This window comes from Rhinatrema bivittatum, chromosome 6 (genome assembly GCF_901001135.1).
Source record: "Rhinatrema bivittatum chromosome 6, aRhiBiv1.1, whole genome shotgun sequence".
NCBI lineage: Eukaryota > Metazoa > Chordata > Amphibia > Gymnophiona > Rhinatrematidae > Rhinatrema > Rhinatrema bivittatum.
This window is the reverse complement of record NC_042620.1, coordinates 151,811,285-151,831,814: the sequence shown is the minus strand read 5'-3', so window position 1 is coordinate 151,831,814 and position 20,530 is coordinate 151,811,285. Positions and strand designations below refer to the sequence as shown.

Genomic DNA, 20,530 nt, shown 5'->3' with positions numbered 1-20,530 from the left:
AAGAAAAACTGGACTCCTGGGTTCCCTCCAGCTTAATCTCCTTAGGGGAGGTTAACCTCAAAAACTTTGCTGTGAGGAACACAGTGTTTAGGAAGTCTGATATCGGATCAAGAGATTGGAGAGGGAAGGTGGCAAGCCAAAGTACAGCACTTTAAAGGATAAAATACAGGATTTTAAATCTAATTGTAGAAACAACTGCAAGCCAATAAAACTCTTGAAACAGTGGAGACATGATCATCTCCTTTTCCAAAGATCAACTTAGCCACAGTGCTTTGCACAATCTGTAACCTCTTTAAGGGATTTAAAGGAAGACCTTAATTAATCGACTTACAATAGTTTAAACCAATGGTTCTCAATCTTTTTTTCTGTTGGGACACACTTGACAGATAGTTCTCAAATGGGTGACATACTGAACACATGACCGTCATAGGGCTAAATGTAAACATATACTCTGCATCCACAGGAACTCTCCGACCTCCTAACAGTGGGTGCAGAGCAGAACTAGGACATTCCCCATACAATTTACTATACGAAAAAGATATTTCTGGTGTCCTCTCAGTAACAGAAACATAACTCGCTTGATGCAGCGGGTACTACCCTTAACCATTAAACCTTACGATTCACCTTTGATGCAACTCCAACATTACTCTCTGCATCAACGGCAGGGGGTTGCAGGAAATTTGAATCAAACAATTACCAACAAGGGCCCTGAACTTGGTTGGTTAAACAGATAAGTATGGGAAAATATGTGCGAGAGCTTGCTGGGCAGACTAGATGGGCCGTTTGGTCTTTTTCTGCCGTCATTTCTATGAATCTATATATGTATAACTCTCCCTACTACCACCAGGTGCAATAGTTCTACTTATGAAAAGACAGCAATTTACTATCAATGCATGTCCTAATGAGAGAAAACAGTAAATAAGACTGATATAAATGCCTACATGCTAGTAAAATACCTCACCTCGGTAACACTTACAGAAGCAACCTTCAAGTACAGAAACACCAGAAATTACAAATATAGAGATAGAAACTGGAATGAAAACCCAAAAATGTCACTCTGTATGCAGTGGAAAACAGGAGAAATGGAAACAGAAATATAGCATATAACATATTCCCAGGATCTGCAATAATGCCCACGAAGTTACACCTGTATTATTGAATGCACAGTAACAGCCCTATCTATGAAAAGGCAACACTACAAATATTTAACCAGGCACTAAACACCAATATACCTTCTATTAGGAAAACAGAACAAGCCAAGCTGCTATAGATCCCTACACAGAAACTACAAGCTTGAAGAATACCCTTATCTGAGTGTCACACACAGAATATAGACAGACCCTCATCAAATACAGAATAAAGTGACCATAAAGTTAATGTTTTTGTTTTTTTTTTCATTGTTGCACTGCATACAGAGTATGCTTTCTTGCCGTTTCCAGTTCAGTTTTTATCTGCACATTTCTATTTATAAATTCCTCAAGAAATATACAATTTTAAAACTATACTAATAAGTAGAATAAATGTTTCAACTGATAAATAGAATAACATCCAATCATTAAAATTATTAAAAATTCTCTAAACACCAATAAAATATTTCAAACAGCAGGCACATCACATAATACCTAATAATTAAAATGGCAGTGAATCTAGAAAAATAAACTTAAAAAGCCACCTTTACTTACCTTCTCCAGCAACTGTCCTACCCCTTTTCCTTGCAGGCCAGTATACACACACACACACACACATCTCCCCGTCCAGCCTATCTTTCTCTCGCATATACCTGTCATCTCCTTGATCAGTCTTTCTCACACACTCACACACCAGCCACCTCCCTGTCCAGGGTCTCGCTCTGTCATACAGAACAGTCACCTTCCTAATCAGTCTCTCTCTCACAGATGACGTGTCTCTCGTACTTACACATGGTCTCAATCTCTCACACATTCTCTCATATGCTTATACAGATGCTGGCTCACTTTCTCTCTCACTCACTCACCCCTCTCCCCCCTCCCCCGAGCACACATGGCAGCTGCAGCACAAGGCATCTTGGATCTTCACCGGGCAACTGAGAAGGCAAGCTGGTGTTGCTGTTAACTGGCTGGGAACAGGCTGGGAACTGCAGCAGGAGTGGTCCCCCCTGACCCCACAGCATTAAGAAGGTAGCACTTGGCTGTTTTCCTGTATCATGATCATTACTGTGCAGAGCAGAGGGGCAGTCAAATGAGAATGCAGCCATGGGGATTTCCTGCCTTGTGGCTATCTGGCAAATCCAGCGATCAACTGCCCCAGGTCTGCAGCAGTGAAGGACTGCCTCAGAAAGGAGAAGGAAGTGCTCCCGCGATCACGGGAGGTGGAGAGAGCCTTGGGGCACTTGCTCTCTGCAGCAGCAGCAATAGCATGGCCCTTCCTTTTTCCCACGTGCTCCGCTGAACATCACTTTCTCTTCAGAGCCACAGGAGCAGAAAGAAGAAAAGACCATATTGCTGTTGCCGGCTTCCGCAAACACTGCTGCCATTCCCTTCCGGGCTTGAATGTGCTTGATAGCCCAGATAGGAACGGCAGCAGTGTTCATCGAAGAATTATCTGTCTTGGAGTGGAGGAGAGAGAGGGAAGAGCAGCAAGAGACCAGAAATAGTGTGACCTGCCGGTGCTTGGTGACACAGTGGTATGTCATGACACACAGGTTGAGAATTGCTGGTGTAAAATGACTAATAACTAGAGACTGAGTCTTGAAATTGCCGAGATCCAAGAGGATGAAGCCTATGGATAATACATATAGAGCGCTGCACTGCACTGGAGATTTGATGAGAAACAATCGGACCAGTCATCAGAACAGGGTCAGTCTTAATCCCCAAGGAGATAACCACATTTCCTTGGGGAGTGGTATCCGGCCATTGAGTGTGGCGGAGGCAGAGTTGTGATCTTTTTTCTAGGCATTGGAATAGATTCTGACTTGTCTGGATGAACATAGTTTAAAGGTTATGAGCCAGTCGTAATAGTATAGAGTATTACATCACAGAAACTATAGCCAACAACTTATGCCCACTGTCGACAAAAAATATAAACCCCTCTCAAAAAAATAAGCAGCCATGGTTCTCAAAGGAGCTCCACGCCCTAAAGCAAGGACTAAGACAGAAAGAAAAGGAATGGAGGAAGAACCCCAACCCTCACTCCCTACCGTATACAAAGCCGCTCTCCACCAATACAGAACTGCAACGCTATGAACAAAAAGAGATTTCTACGCCCACCGTATCCATGATATGATCTTCGATGCGAAGGCTCTCTTCTCGTACGTATTGGAATTCACCAAAACTGCCCCCCCCCCCCCCCCGACAATCCCCGACGACCTAGCCCAATCGAAAGCCAATGACCTGGCCTTATTCTTCCAGAACAAAATCTCCAATACCCTGGCTAGATTACCTGGCCAGATCCCCCCCTCCCCCCGAACCTAGAGGTCGGTTTGGAATCCTTTGATCCTACCTACACCATAGAGGTGGAAACCCGGATAAAAAGAATGAAACCCTCCTCTCACCCTCTAGACCAAATCCCATCCAAACTCCTGATTCTCATACCAGAATCTTTCTCTAAACATCTAGCAGATATTATCAACTGCTCCGTCTCACAAGGAATCTTTCCGGACGCTCTCAAATTGGCCACACTTAAACCCATACTCAAAAAAACGAATTTGGACCCGGATGATCCCAACAACTACCGCCCCATATCAAGTCTGCCGTTTGTAGCCAAGATCATGGAGAAAATCGTAAATAATCAACTTTCAAATTACCTGGAGGAACATAATATTCTACACCCGTCACAATATGGATTCCGAAAAGAACACAACACTGAAACTCTCCTCATCTCGCTCCTAGATCAGCTATACATTGGCATTGACAAAGGACAGTCCTTCCTCTTAGCTCTTCTTGATATCTCAGCGGCTTTCGACACCGTAAATCATACTACCCTTATAAACCGGCTGTCAGACATAGGAGTCACAGGATCTGCCCTCAGATGTTTCGACTCTTTCCTTAGCAACAGAGGCTACAAGGTTAAAATCAATAACAAAGAATCCCCTCGCACCATCTCCCCATTTGGAGTCCCCCAGGGCTCCTCATTATCGCCCACTCTGTTCAATATCTACCTACTCCGTCTCTGCCATTTACTCTCAAAATTAAAACTGAAGTTCTACATTTTATGCAGATGACGTTCAAATCTTAATCCCCATATCTAACTCACTGGATTCCGCTCTCAAAATATGGGATTCTCACTTGCAAACGATCAACTTCCACCTTTCAAGCCTCAACCTGGTGCTTAACACTAACAAGACAGAACTCCTGCTCATCACCCCAGAAGGTAGTCCCTTCCATCAACAGCTACACACCAACACACAAATTTCCCACGCAAGAGACCTTGGAGTCATTATATAGTCACCTGAGCCTAAAGAAATTTATAAACCACACTACGAAGGAGTGCTTCTACAAGCTACAGGTACTCAAAAAAACTCAAGCCGCTTCTCTAACATCATGATTTCAGATCGTCCTCCAAGCCATCTTGTTCTCTAAGGTCGATTACTGCAACTCCTTCTTGCAAGGTCTTCCTGCTACCACAATAAAACCTCTCCAGCTGCTTCAAAACGCGGCTGCAAGAATCCTGACGAATACTAATCGGAGAGAGCACATCTCTCCTATATTAAAAGATCTTCATTGGCTCCCAGTAAACTTTAGGATGCTCCATAAATCACTTACAATTATTCACAAAATCATTCACCATCAGACGCCTCTTGAACTGCTACACCCTCTCAAACTTCACTCTACAGCCAGACCCTTAAGGGAAGCCTACAAAGGATCCTTACACGTTCCTCCAGTCAAAGCGGTGCACCACTCAAACATCAGAGACCGGGCATTCTCAACGATAGGTCCCTCCATTTGGAACGCCATGCCCCCGGACCTCAGGCAGGAAACCTGTCTCCTAACTTTTAAAAAGAAACTCAAGACATGGCTTTTCGGTCGAGCCTTTCCCTGTTCCTAATCCAATAGCTTGACTCAGAATGGTTCCCATCTCCACTGTATTTAAACAAGCACTAAGACACACAAATACATCATAATGAGATTGGCTCCTCTGCCTCCCTCCCACACCCTTACCTGTATATAGTATACTATTTCTGTTCTCCCCCCTTTATTTTCCTATCCCCAGTTTTTTGCGCCCTTGATATAATGTAACTTTATGCTTCATCTAATTTTGTTTCTTGTTAATTGGTTACGGTTAACCGCTCAGTTCGATGTAAACCGAGTTGATTTGATTTGTATCAAGAAAGTCGGTATATAAAAGCCTTAAATAAATAAATAAATAAATAGAGACAGTCATTGAATTTGTAGAAAGTTTCATAAGAATTGGAGTCAAGATATGCTACAATCTGATCTCACCTGTGTAGTAAAAACAGCTGAAACTCAGACTTTGGAGCGCACCGCATAGAGAGAACAGTCGATATGGAGCATAGGAGAGCCCATGCGTCCGCAGAGCCGGCACCTCCAGAATCAGGCATAAGAGCTCTAGGCCTCTGCTCAGCATGACACCTCAGAGCCACACAGAGCGAGGAAGCAGACTCCCTATGTGCCCAATGTGAGGAGGCCCTGGGAGTTCCAGGCCAGGGCCGGTCCCAGCCCAGCGTACTTGCCAGTTCCTCAGGGAACACCCCGGACTTAGCAGGCAGCGGTGAGCAGCCAGGGAAACCGAGAGACCTGGTGCCCCTAAGGCTAGAACCTGCTTCGCTCTCCTGGGTGGAATTATTCAAGGGGATTCATGCCTTTGTCAAGATGCAATCCAATCCCCGAACGGACCCATACGTACCGGAGGACCCTGCCCCTGGACCCTCAAGACCTAGGCACGGCCACTCGCCACCCGGAAGCCCCACTTATGGGGATTCAGATTGTTCTGAGGAAGAGGGCAAGCCCCCCGAGGAGGGAGAGCTTCCCTGGGGGATAGAACCTTCTTTCTTAAAGAGGATCTCCCAGACCTGGCCTCTCAATGCCTGTCTGAGCTGGCTATCCCGGGCCAAGGCACCCCAGGGGAACCTAGAATGAACCCTCTGCTAGAGGGCCTGCGCCAAACGGCTCACCATTTTCCCCTCCTACAAGCAGCACAGCAGCTAATCGATCTGGAATGGAATGCGCCGGAGGCCTCATTCAAAGGGGGTCGGGCCTTATCTGGCATGACCCCCTGGACCCGGCAACCAAGGAGCTGCTGGCGTGCCCTAAGGTAGACGCCATAGTTTGCGCAATTGTGAAGCGCACCACCATTCCGGTGGAGGGGGGTCGGCCCTCAAGGATGCACATGACCGGCGCATGGACGCCATTCTGAAACAAGCCTTTGAGGTGGCAGCTATGTCCCTACGAATTGCGACTTGCTGCACCATGGTGACGCGTTCCTGTTTATCTCAAGCTAGGAACAACACCCCGGGAGAAGAAATGGAATCAGTTCTCTCGTTCCTCACTGACGCAGCCTCCGACCTAGTCCGTACAGCAGCCAAGGGAGTGTCATCCTCAGTGGCAGCCAGGAGACAGCTCTGGCTACGAAATTGGTCGGCCGACTCCTCCTCCAAGACACGCCTCACAAGAATGCCCTTTAAGGGATCCCTCCTGTTCGGCAGCGACCTCGAGAAACTGGCTAATAAATGGGGCGCCTCTCCATTACCCCGTCTACCAGAAGACAGGTCAAGGAGGAGCCAGTGCCATTTTCCTGGGCCATCCAGAGGTAGAAGCTCTCAGCGCTTCAACCCTTACAGGGCTCGCTACCAAGCACCTCGTTCTCAGACCAGGAACCAGTCCTTTCGGACCAAGCACAACAAGAGGAGAACCAGCTCGGGTTCGGGTCCCGGCTGCACCCCACAATGAGAATCAGCCGACTCATCTGGGGGAAGACGCCATAGGGGGCAGGCTAACCCTATTCTACCGCAGGTGGGTCGAGATTACCTCGGACCAGTGGGACCTCGCCATCATCCGAGAAGGGTATTACCTGGACTTTCTTCGGCTCCCTCCGGACAAGTTTGTGGAATCTCCTTGTCCACCCCTCAAGAGGGCGGCACTGGAAGCTACCTTGCGGAGGCTCCTGTCCCTAAACGCCATAATCCCAGTGCCTGCATGGGAGATAAATTCTGGGCATTATTCCATTTATTTCTTAGTACCCAAGAAAGAGGGCACTTTCAGGCCCGTCCTGGACCTCAAGTCAGTCAACCGACACCTACGGGTCCCCAGCTTTCGTATGGAAACTCTGCGGTCAGTCAAAAGTGCAATACAGCCAGGGGAGTTTCTCACATCCCTGGATCTGTCAGAGGCCTACTTGCATATCCCAAACCATCGGGATCCACCAGCGCTATTTACGCTTCAAAGTCCTGAGCCAACACTTCCAGTTCCGAGCTTTACCCTTCGGGTTAGCCACCGCGCCACGGACCTTTACCAAGGTCATAGTAGTAGTGGTGGCGTCACTCAGGAAGGAAGGGATTCTCGTCCATCTCTACCTAGACAATTGGCTGATCAGGGCAAAGTCACCGGAGGAGAGCCACCAGGCAACTAACAGAGTTATATCTCTTCTAGAAAGCCTAGGATGGGTAGTCAACACAAACAAGAGTTCCCTACAGCCTGCTCAGTCGCTGGAATACCTAGGAGTCCGATTCGACACCCAGGGAGACAAGGTCAGCCTGACCTCCAAGAGGAGATCAAAACTCCAGAATCGTCTGCAGACCCTGCTGAGCGCCACCCGGCCCACAGCTTGGGATTACCTACAGGTCCTCGGCCTCATGGCATCCACTCTGGAGGTGGTACCATGGGCGCGGGCTCATATGAGACCATTACAACACGCCCTCCTATCTCAGTGGAGCCCACGATCACAGAACTACACCATACACCTACCTCTATCAGCCAGAGTGCGGAATCAGCTACGGTGGTTGTTGCAGCCCAGCCACACGAGCCGGGGGTCAAAAATGTCCTCCCCAACCTGGACTCTGCTCACTACAGATGCCAGCTTGAACGGATGGGGAGCACACTGCGAAGAACTAACCGTCCAAGGGCGGTGGAACAAAGAAGAGTCGGGGTGGAACATCAACCGACTAGCGGCACGGGCAGTCAGGCTAGCCTGCCTACGATTTGCCCACAGACTTCGAAACAGAGCAGTCAGAGTGATGTCGGACAACGCCACCACGGTGGCATACATCAACCAACAGGGCGGAACCAGAAGCAGACAGGTATCCTTAGAAATAGCCCTCCTGATGGCGTGGGCGGAGGCAAATCTCCAGGACATCTCCGCCGTCCACATCGCCGGGAAGGACAACACCATGGCAGACTTCCTCAGCAGAGAAAGCCTAAACCCGGGAGAATGGCAGCTGTCGCCCACAGCTTTCCAGATGATTGTGGATCAGAGGGGGACTCCGGGCATGGACCTACTAGCGGACAGGTCCAACGCTCAAGTACCCAGATACTTCAGTCGCAGGCGAGATCCTCTCTCCCACGGGATTGACGCCCTGGTACAGCCATGGCCTCGGGATCCTGCTATATGCCTTTCCTCCATGGCCCCTGCTGGGCGCCATTATACACAAGATTCAGCGGCACAGAAGCCTAGTTCTTCTAGTGGCTCCGGACTGGCCAAGAAGATCCTGGTACGCAGACATGAGAAGACTACTGGCAGGGGATCCTCTACCCCTGCCTCCTCACAGGGACCTGCTGCGGCAAGGTCCCATCCTCCACGAGGATCCAGCTCAATTCTCCCTTACGGTCTGGCCATTGAGAGGGCTCGACTGAAGAAAAGGGGATACTCTGCGTCGGTGATAGACACACTCCTCCGAGCACGCAAGTTCTCCACATCACTAACTTATATAAGGATCTGGAGAGTATTTGAAGCCTGGTGTGAGACTCGTAGCACCAATCTGCATGCTGCTAAAATCCCCATCATTTTGGATTTCCTGCAGGATGGGCTTCAGAAGGGTCTATCCCTCAATTCAATCAAGGTTCAGGTGGCAGCGCTATCCTGCTACGGCCCTAGGAGTGACAGCAACAGCATCGCCACACACCCAGACGTTTCACGTTTCCTGAAAGGAGTCAAACACATTCGCCCGCCACTGAAGTGGCCAGTGCCCCTGTGGAACCTCAACCTAGTTTTGGAATTCTTAGCGGGACCCGCCTTCAGACTCCTCCGAGGCCTGTCCCTCCGTTTATTAACCTTGAAGATGGTGTTCTTGCTGGCCGTATGCTCAGCACGCCGCATCTCAGAGCTACAAGCACTGTCCTGTTGTGATTCGTTTCTCAGAATCACTCCAGGGGCTATCCATCTTCGCACGGTTCCTTCCTTCTTACCCAAAGTAGTCTCACACTTCCACCTCAACCAAACCATATCCTTGCCAACCACGGAAGGTTTGAAGAAGTCGGAAGAAGGTCGAATACTGCGCCATCTCGACATCGGCAGGCTGCTGTCCAGATACCTGGAAATGTCGGAAGCAGTACGAAAGACGGACCACCTGTTCGTCCTTCACAGCGGGTAGAAGCAAGGGGAAGCGGCCTCACGGGCAACCATTGCCCGCTGGATCAAAGAAGTTATCAAGGCGGCCTACGTAGAGGCGGGAAAACCACCACCTCTACGGGTCAAGGCTCATTCTACCAGAACGCAGGTGGCCTCCTGGGCAGAAACTAGGATACTGTCGCCGGCAGAGATATGTAAAGCGGCAACGTGGTCCTCCCTCCATACCTTCTCCAGATTCTACCATCTGGACGTCCAGGCCAGGGAAGACACAGCATTTGCGAGGGCAATCCTAAACAGACCTCGGGCAGCCTCCCACCCAGTCCGGGAGTAGCTTTTGTACATCCCATTTGTTCTGAGTCCATCTGCTACACGCTAGGAAATGGAGAGATTACTTACCTGATAATCTCGTTTTCCTTAGTGTATGCAGATGGACTCAGCATCCCGCCCGGCTGCCGGTATACATGGGGATTCACCGACTCACGGTAAGCCATGTTTCCTTATATAGAGCATCCACCCTGCCGGGTGTCGACGCCTTCCGGTTGAGAACACTGGCGGTCTCCAGCTACTATCAATCGGTTAGGTTAATCATGTTCATTTAATCGATCGGTCAGTCACACATATATCCATAAAGCTTTTGCAAGGAAGATTACTGAGTTGCTGCACTTCCTGTGGGGGTATATGTACCCCGTGCTGACGTCAGATCCGTCTCCAACTGCTAGTACGAGCACACTATACCCATTTGTTCTGAGTCCATCTGCATACACTAAGGAAAACGAGATTATCAGGTAAGTAATCTCTCCAATTCTTCCTATGTTAACTGAGATTTGCAGTCTGGGAATAACATTAAATTCCATATTGACAATGATATCCGATGTCAGAAATGTTGTCAAGGGTATGCTTTTATAAATTAAGAATGGTAAAACCTTTGAGCATTATTAGCACCTGACTTGTTCAAAACAGTTGCCCAATCTCTAGTTTTGAGCCATTATAGATTACTGCAGTAGTATATTACTAGGAGTATCAGCTAACACATTTCGGCCACTCCAGTTTGTGTAGCATGCGACCACAAGGGTTAGGTTTGGCCATATTACATCAGTATTAAAGGACCTTCACTGGTTGCTGGTTATGAGCCGTATACAATTTTAAAATGATGGCTATTGTATTTGTTACTTCATTCAAACTATAAATATATATTACAGGCAAATTTGCACAGATATGATCCAGGAAGAACGTTGAGATCAGATGGCACCATAATTTTAGAGATGCCGTCCAGCCAAGATTGTTTGCAACAAACATATAGTAGAGCATTCTCATTTGCAGCTCCATTTATTTATTTATTTATTTAACTTTTTTTTTTTTTTTTTTTTTTTTAAATGTGTGTGGAATAGTCTCTCAGTTAAGTTGAGAATTGACAGTGATTTAAAAAATTTTAGGACACTGTTTCAGGAAACTTTGAAGTGATTTTATTATTCTGGCTTAATTATGTATTTATTTGTTTAATATTTTGTGAATGTAAATTTGTAACCCACCATGAACAAGTTATTGGAGGAGGTGGGATATAAGCATTTTAAATAAATAAGTAAACTCTGTTAAACATGAGATACCTTCAGTAAGTTCTTTGAAACTAGTGGGACCAGCTGACTCAACCATTGTCTTATCTGATATTGATAACCAAAGGAATGAAAACATCCTTGAGGTGGTGGATGCAGCAGACAGTCCTGATTGTGGGTTACCTTATTTGGATTCCACCTCAAGTGACTCTTCACCAATGCCTCCACCAGAGAGTGGTGGGGGGCTCATACCAGCACAGCATGGACTTGGGTTATATGGTCCTTGGAGGAGAGATGCCTTCAGATCAGTTTGCTAGAATTGTGAGCCATTTGTTATGCTTTGGAAGCTGTTTCTCACCTGCTAACAGAAAAAATTCTAATCCACTTAGTCAGATGGCTATGTTAAACATGAACAAGCAGTGGGGGCCCAAGCTTGTTCTCCCTTTGTCAGGAGTCTGAATATGGGCATGGCCTTTGTCACACTGTCCACCTATAGGTCACCTATCTACCAAGAATTCAGAATACTCCAGCAGACCATCTCAGTGGAGTGCTACTACTACACAAATGGTCCTTGGATCAAGGAATGGCGGACAGTTTATTTAGTCTCTGGAGATAACTGATGGAAAGCAACAAAAACTACAGAATTCTGATTTATACTTCCGAGCAGGTACATTTCAGCTCCAGATGCTTTTCTGCTAGTTTAGAACGTCTGTCTACTGTATGCATACCCTCCAGTTTCATTAATCACAAGGACAATTTAAAAGCTTCTGTGGGACCAGGCAAGAATGATCTTTATGGCTCCAACTTGGCCATGGCAAGTATGGTATCCATATCTCATCTGATTATCAATTTAATCTCCAATTCCACTGGAACATTATCCAGCTCTCACCATGCAGGACCAGGGCAGACATTGCTATCTGAATCTGTCCTCACAGGTACTCACAACTCATGAAACCCTCTTTTGAACTGCTAGAGTTAGTGTGTTTGAAATTTCTTAATTTTAAAGTTGTGTTCCTCATAGAGGTTGCTTCTGCTCAAAGAGTAAGTAAATTGCAAACTCTGATTGCCTGTTCACCTTACCTTCAGTTCTTCCTGAACAGGGTGGTTCTGCGTCCTATGTTTCTTCCAAAAATGCTATTGCCTTTTCACATTAATCAAGCTAATCTGTTAACTGACCTTCTTCCTGAGACCATGTCACATAAGGAGGAAAAAGGCTCTTCTGTCCTTAGATTATAAGAAAGCATTAGCGTGTTATTTGAGAAGGACTTGGCTATTTGTGCCGTTTGATCCCAATAGATTGGCAGTGGCAGTAGCCAAGAGAACTCTGTCCAATTTGTTGGCAGACTGTATTTTGCACTGTTATGTGCTAGCTACATTACAGACTCTTGAGACTCCTCAAGTGAGAGACATGGTGACTTCAGAAGGCTCACCTCAAGTCTGCTACCGTTGAGGACATTTGCAAAGATGTGACTTAGTTGTCTGTGAACACCTTTATGTCCCACTACTGTTTGGACAGCTTTTCAAGGAATGACAATAGCTCTGTGCAGCCTGTTCACCCAGTAGTTCACTCTGCACTCTTGGAGTGGAGTTTTTTTTTCCTGAATTGCTGCACTGTGCAACACTCAACTTGGGACTTCCTGTGTATCTTGGCTAATTCAGTCCTGCTTATTGAAGAAGAAAACAAGTTTGCTTGATTGTAAATGGGGTTCTCCATAGAGAATTAGCCATTTGTATTACCTGCTCACCTCCCTGTAGAGTAAAATATCTTGCTAAAATTTAAGCTCTTGAAAGGACGGAGGACTCATTTTATGTTTGTATTATTTGGAACCCATCCCGAACTTCGGGGGGTACGGGTAAGAAATATTTAAAATAAAATCACACATTGTTCAGTAAAGTTATTTACTGAGCTATGAGAGATGGGTCTATTTGGCGTCGGAGAATATCACACATGTAACATGGCTAACTCATATTGCTGTCTATGGATAATCCTGTTTACTGGTAAGCAAACTTGTTTTCCATACAGTTTCTCGCATTTAATAAATCAAAGGCAAACGCATACGCATAGTCTAGAATAACCTTAGATGTTTCAAAGCATACTAAAAGTTGCAGCTTCCTTACATATAGCTGTGAGAGACATGATGTATGAGAAAAGCCTACAAAAAACATGATACTCCAGTGTCCAGTTGAATACAGTTATTTGGTTTATTCTTTTTATTTTAAAAAGTCTCAAGGGGAACATGACCACAATCAACACAGCGGTCACAGTCATCTGTCTTCTCATAGACATGGAGCTGAATCTGAAAACCTTCTAGAAGAGTATGATTCTGTTATGAAAGGACTTGTGGCACTTGCGGGCATTTACCTCCTCTTCATTCTTGAGCACTGTATACGAATGTTTAAGCACTACAAGGACCAAAAGGTAAGATAATATACTTGGAATATCATTTAAGAAAAATTTTCATTTTGGTATTAATTATAAAAATATAAACCATGGTTTATAAGTAACTATAATTTTATGTTGTAAAGAGCTCTCTAAATCGTTTGTTCCTTTGCCCCACCACATTTTGAAAGACATACAGTAGCTTTCAGAATCCTATCAAGCTTTTCAGATATTTTTAGACTGCATCTTGGAAGCTTATTGTGCTCTTTACCATTACATTGTCCAATAGAGAGTGAAATAGTAATTGAAAATGTCTCTAAATAAGCAAGCAATAACCCCTCAGAAATTTAAACACCACAATTTTTGGGCCTATTGTGTCCAAGATTGTGTTTGAAGGGACTGAGACCATATAATGCCTTAATCTGTTACTGTTTTATTACACGGCGCCAAAAAACCCTCAGTTATAAAATAAAAATATATATATTTATCTAGTCTACAAAAGTTAATGTTTATGAGAACAAATGCATGCGCATAATGAATTGGATATGGAATGACTAGGGACCTTCATTTTCGGTTTTTATTGCATTTTATTTTTCCTAGGAATTTTATCATGGTTTATTATGACAAGAACAAAAAAAGGATAAAATCAGTGAAATAAAATGACTAATTATTTTTCCGGGTAAATATCAGAGTTTATTTTGGTGGACAGAAGACAGCACAGTAAAACAGATTCTCCCACCTACCCACTCAACAGCATATCCCTCTCTATTCCTATTCCTTGCCTAGCATGTCCCTCTTTTTCCCCACTTGCAGCAAGAAATCTCCCTACTTGCAGCAAGAAATCTCCCTTTCTCATCTCACCTGCAACAGCATAATCTTACTGGTGGTGACTTTTGACTTCTTCCTTCCTTCCTTATTGGGTAACATGCTTGCTGCAGCAAATGTACTCTATAACACTGCACTTCTGCTTTTGTTCAGGGCCAGAGAGTCTGCTGCGAATTTGTTCCGGTATGCGGGAGAGGGCTACTTCAAACACCACATCAGTGGCACCAGACAGCAGGCATTTTGGCTAATTGGGGAGGGGATGGATGCAGGATTTGAAATGGCACATCAGTGAGCGCTTTCACAGGTGTAGGTGGGCAGGACTTGTAACTTAGAATGTACTTTGTCTCACACTGGCTTTCAGCAGTGGCAGGAGGCCTTGAAATAATGCATTTTCAGCTCTGGAGCTGCTCTTTAATCAGCCTAAAATTAGGGAGGAAATCAGTTTAAACCAATTGTTATCTTTAGAAAAATCCAGGAATTTATGGGTAAAAATTGGTTTAAATTGAAAATGAAGGACCCTAGAAATGAAATAGTTCACAATCCTAGAAATATTGTAATAGTGCATTAATAAGAAGCCCACTTATTGTCATCTTTATTATATAATTTATTTCCATTATTGATAACCTTCACAGTTCGAGTACTTTGTCACTCTTCAATTGAGATTTTTCTCTGGTAAGTAGCTACAATAATCTATACTGGTAAGTCATGAGACCTGTGACATAGATGAATTTCCCAAACACACTGCTGGACATTCTGCTTTTCAGTTCTTGTTTGATCTTTAGAAACAGGAGGATGTCCCATGAATTTCTACCAATATTTTAGGCCGTCAATCATTTTATACTTTTTACTCCTTTTCTGTGTTCTGAACTGACTTCCTTTCATTGGAACATAAGATATGCCGTACTGGGTCAGACTAAGGATCCATCAAGCCCAGTATCCTGTTTCCAAAAGTGGCCAATCCAGCTCACAAGTATCTGGCAAGTACCCAAATATTAAATAGATCCCAAGCTACTAGTCCTTGTTGATTAATAACAGTTTACGGACTTCTTCTCTACGAACTTATCTAAACCTTTTTTAAACCCAGTTACACTAACTGCTGTAACCATATCCTCTGGCAATGAATTCCAGAGTTTAACTATGCGCTGAGTGAAAAAGAATTTTCTTCGATTTGTTTTTTAAATGAGCTACTTGCTAACTTCATGGCGTGCCCCACCCCCCCCTAGTCCTTTTATTATCTATTATTTCAGTTCTGTTTTACTTATTTTTCCACCATAGTGTTACTGTTTAGGTTTTTTAGCACTTTTCCTAGAAACGTAGAAATGATAGCAGAAAAGGACCAAATGGTCCATCCAATCAGCCCAGCAAGTTTCTTAAGGTAGTAACTGCCACTCAGATTTATTTATTTATTCATTCTTATTAACTGCTGACGCAAAGAAACCTTGGTCGGTGTGGTATATAACAACATATATCTCTAAGAGTAAGGGAAGGATATGCCAAACTTATGACTCTTAGAAGACTTAAACCACTACTAACAACAAACTACTTCCGATCAGTATTGCAAGCATTAATTTTTTCGAGCACGGACTACTGTAATGTCCTTCTACTAGGATTACTTTACACCACGATAAGACCACTACAGGTATTACAAAACACAGCCGCAAGAATTCTAACTGGTAAAAGAGACCATATCACCGAAACCCTAATTGAACTACACTGGCTACCCATTGAACAAAGAATTCAATACAAGACTCTATGCACAATACATACATTTTAATACATGACAAAAAGGCAGAATGGCTGAACACAGCCCTTCATGTACACGTCCCTAATAGAAACCTGAGATTAGCAAACAAAGCTCTGATAACTATTCCCTCAGTAAAAACAGCCAGACTAACTCAAGTAAGGGATAGGGCCCTATCCCTAGCAGGACCTATAATATGGAACACCATGCCTATAGAAATCAGAATGCAAAGAGACTTAAAAACATGGCTATTTAAGCAAGCATACCACAAAGAGAATGGAGAGTAGAATCCAGGGAAATGTAGGATGCGGTCAGCAGCACTCCCACACACACACACACACACACCAGCTTAATCGAATTGTGTATTTTATTTTTATTAGATTACAACAACATAGGACGAGATTTAAGTATAATATATTAAGTATTAATATATCTTATAGAAGTAGACATGACTTATCACAACCACTAAGTAATATTTAATATGAAACTATGTTACAGTATTTGATGGCAGCTGTTTAGTTAATATAATTTAACACATTTAAGCAACATTAAATTATGTGCCTTATTGTGAACCGTTGTGATGGTAGCTAGCTTAACGACGGTATAGAAAATATTTTAAATAAATAAATACTGGCCAGGATTTATTTTTGTGTGACTAACTCTTATTACAGACACTTAGAAAAACAGGGATGTGATCTGGCATCATTAGGATATAACATACTCTTTAACAAACTTGCTTCAACATTGAATAACATCACCATGCCATAACCTACTCCATCAGATTCACTTACACGCACCCTCAAAAAAACCTCATAGTAGTAACTCTCTGCTCAAACAAAACTCTTTCCAAAAAAGGAAGAGCCCATTCAATTCTGCATTCCCTGCACCGACAAGACACAGATATCCACTCACTGCAAATGAAATTAAACATTCTTGCCAAATCAAGGTTGTTATTATTATTATTAGTATTCTTAATATCTTTTAATTCCTCACCAATCTGTTTTTAAACCGAAATATTAATTAATTGAATGGAGTTTTCTCCTCCGTTTGTTTTCTTCTGAGAAACATTTTCCTGCAATACCCACTCACCCCCCTTTCTCTCAGCTGCTAACCCCTTAACTGCCAGTGTCCTTAATTCCAAAATAAAGGCAAATAGTAGAAACGCTTTCTGTTTAAGTCTAATCACCTGGGAAGACTTTTTCATTTACTAAAGAAACTACTGTGAAATTTTACCTAAAGAAAGAAATCCTAATCTGTTCCAACCACGTGATTTTTAATTTATTAAAGCAGAAAAGTAAAAAGGAATCTTATCTCATCGCTATCAGATCTCTGTATAAACAATTTCAAGCATCTTGCTTTGTTGAACGAGAAAGGCACTCAGAAATCAACTGCATGTTTCACCTCATCCTACCATATATGTTCTTTCCCGAAATAAACAGTATCTATAGTATTTCATTACATAAAATAGGGATAAAATATCAAATTTAACTCTATACAGGCAAACGAACTAGTATCACTTCTTAATAATCTTTCATTAAGGATGCTGGACAATTGACCAAAGAAAATCTTTTTATTTGCTAACAACTGTTGCAAGAGACAGGGGCTGAGAAACTACAGTTTTCAAACAAAACTAGCTACTATGGACAACATACAAATCTCTTTACAAACTATAAAAACAGACATTAAATGTAAGGTTCCCTGTACTATAGCCTAACCAAGGGTTAAATTCTGACTCTTTGCTCCCATAAGGGGAAGGAGAGCGTGGAACTGATCCTGAACTCTTAGGAATCTAATCTGGTGCCTATCTTATGCTCCCGTATAACCATAAACATGTTAAAATAATGCAAATGTCGTGTTAAAGACTGTCCTGTTTTTTATGCTTAAAGAATTACGGCAATTGTTGCAAAACCAGGGCTGTAAAACTGCCGTCCTCACGCTGCCCGTTTCTTACAATGCTTAGTAATGATTTTAACTTCATGTGGGAATAATTCACAAACTAATGCTAGGGAACTGGGGAATCCTGTACCTTGTGACATAATAAATTTAAACTTAGAATCCCTTAGAAAAAACAAATTGCTAACTTTAAACTACTATGTAATAGTAATGAAACAAAAATTCAGCAAAAAATAAATGAAAATACTCACGAGGTGCTTAATCATGCCCATGGCTCTGTTAGGTCTTCTGGCCGTACACCACAGTCCCAACCAATGTAATGCTCATTACCCGAGGTGTATATCTCTCGGGAAGTTAAGAATGTTCAACTGTGGGGACCTTATCTCCCAGGTATAAGTTCATCCGGGGTCCTTATCTCCCGTGTTTACGTCCCGAGGACCATACCTCTCGGGTTATATGGCTGGTAACCAAAGAAATATCTCAGTCTTATATCTCTCTTTATTAATAAAACCAAGCAAGAAAGGAGAGTAGCGGAAATTACCTAACAGTGGCTTGTTCAAACCATCCTCTGCTACCAAAATCAAAGCTTCGTGGGTGCTCAGTTACAACATCCAATCTCTAGCTAAGTGGTTCCCAATCTTTTTTTTTTGTGTCTTGGCACACCCAGGACAGGGTTTACTTCATAATGGCACACCAACAAGTTTATCAATTCCCTTCCCTCTTTCCCACCCCCAGGGCATCATCATCAACTTTCCTTCTCTCTCCCACCCTGAGACATCATCTGCTCTTCCTCTCCCCTGGCATTATCTTTTATTCCCTTCCCACCCCTTGATGATATCATCACCTTCCATGTCCTCCTCCCATCCCCTGGCATCATCTCTTTCCCTCTTCCCTCCCCTTCCTAAACCCCTGGGCATCATAATGTTCCCTCCCTTCCCCCACTCCCTAGCATCATGACCACCTTCCCTTTCTTCTCCTTCCCTCAACCCCCAGCAACAGCAGCAGCATCTTCCCTTCTCTCTCCCTCCACTCCCTTGCGACGCATTCATAAGAACATAAGATATGCCATACTGGATAAGACCAAGGGCCCATCAAGCCCAATATCCTTTTTCTAGCAATGGCCAATCCATGTCACAAGTATCTGGCAAGGACCCAAACATTAGATAAATCACAAGCTACTATTGCTTATTAATTAGCGTAATAGCAGTTTATGGATTTTTCCTCTAGGAACTTATTCAAACGCAGGAACTTTTTAAAACCCAGTTAGACTAACTGCTGTAACCACATCCTCTGGCAACGAATTCCAGAGCTTAACTATGCGCTGAGTAAAAAAGAATTTTCTTCAATTTGTTTTAAATGAGCTACTTGTTAACTTCATGGAGTGACCCTGGTCCTTCTATTATCTGAGAGAGTAAATAACTGATTTACATTAACTTGTCTTTTCATTATTTTGTAAACTTCTATCATATTCCCCCTCAGTTTTCTCTCCTCAAACTAAACAGCCCTGACTTCCTTAGCCTTTCCTCATAGGGCAGCCATTCCATGCCCCTTATCATTTTGGTTGTCCTTCTCTGCACTTTCTCCAGTGCAGCTATATCCTTTTTGAGATACAGTGACCAGAATTGCACACATTATTCAAGGTGCTGTCTCACCATGGAGCGATACAGAGGCATTATGATATCCTCTGTTTTATTTGCCATTCCCTTCCTAATAATTCCTAACATTGTTTGCTTTTTTGATTGCCACAGCAAACTGAGCCGACAATTTCAATATATTATCCACTATGACTCCTAGATCTCTTTCCTGGGTGATAACTCCTAAGATAGAACCTACATTCTGTAACTACCCCAAGGGTTATTTTTCCCTATATGCATCACTTTGCACTTGTCTACATTAAATTTCATCTGCCATTTGGAAGCCCAATCTTCCAGTCGTGCAAGGTCCTCCTGCAATTCATCACAATCCTGCTTGAGATGTAATTACTCGACATAATTTTGGTTATCCGCAAATTTGATCACCTAACTCCGCATACCCCTTTCCATATCATTTATAAATGTATTAAAAAGCACCAGTCCAAGTACAGACCCTTGAGGCACTCCACTGCTTACCTTTTTCCACTGTGAAAACTGACCATTTAATCCTACTCTGTTCCTGTCTTTTAACCAGCTTGCAATCCACAAAAGGACATCATCTCCTATCCCATGACTTTTTAATTTTCTTAGAATCCTCTAATTTGGGACTTTGTCGAATGCCTTCTGAAAATCCAAATACACCACATCTACTGGTTCATCTTTTTCCACGTTTATTCACCCCTTCAAAAAAAAAAGTAGGAGATTTGTGAGGCATGTTGGCTGTGTCTCATCAAACTATGTCTATCTAAATGTTTTGTGATTTTATTCTTTAACAGTTTTCACGATTTTTCCAGGCACTGAAGTCAGGCTCACTGATCTGTAGTTTCCTGGATCACCCCTGGATCCCTTTTTAAATATAGGGGTTACATTGGTCATCTTCCAATCTTCAGGTACATCTGATGATTATAATGATAGATTACAAATGAATTGAAATACATCTGAAATTTCATTTTTTAGTTCTTTCAGAAAACTGTGGTGTATACCATCCAGTCCAGGTGATTTACTACTCTTC

The 20,530-nt window shown here is 43.4% G+C and overlaps 1 protein-coding gene across 7 annotated transcripts in view; it reads left to right on the top strand.

The window, feature by feature from the left end:
- The window catches only part of SLC39A10 (solute carrier family 39 member 10), a 314,976-nt gene that overhangs the window by 95,951 nt on the left and 198,495 nt on the right, over nt 1–20,530 (top strand). For all 7 annotated transcript variants that reach the window (XM_029606079.1, XM_029606076.1, XM_029606077.1 and 4 more), the window contains exon 5: nt 13,273–13,467. In XM_029606079.1, the coding sequence (XP_029461939.1) occupies nt 13,273–13,467 (195 nt within the window). The remainder of the gene's footprint in view (nt 1–13,272; nt 13,468–20,530) is intronic.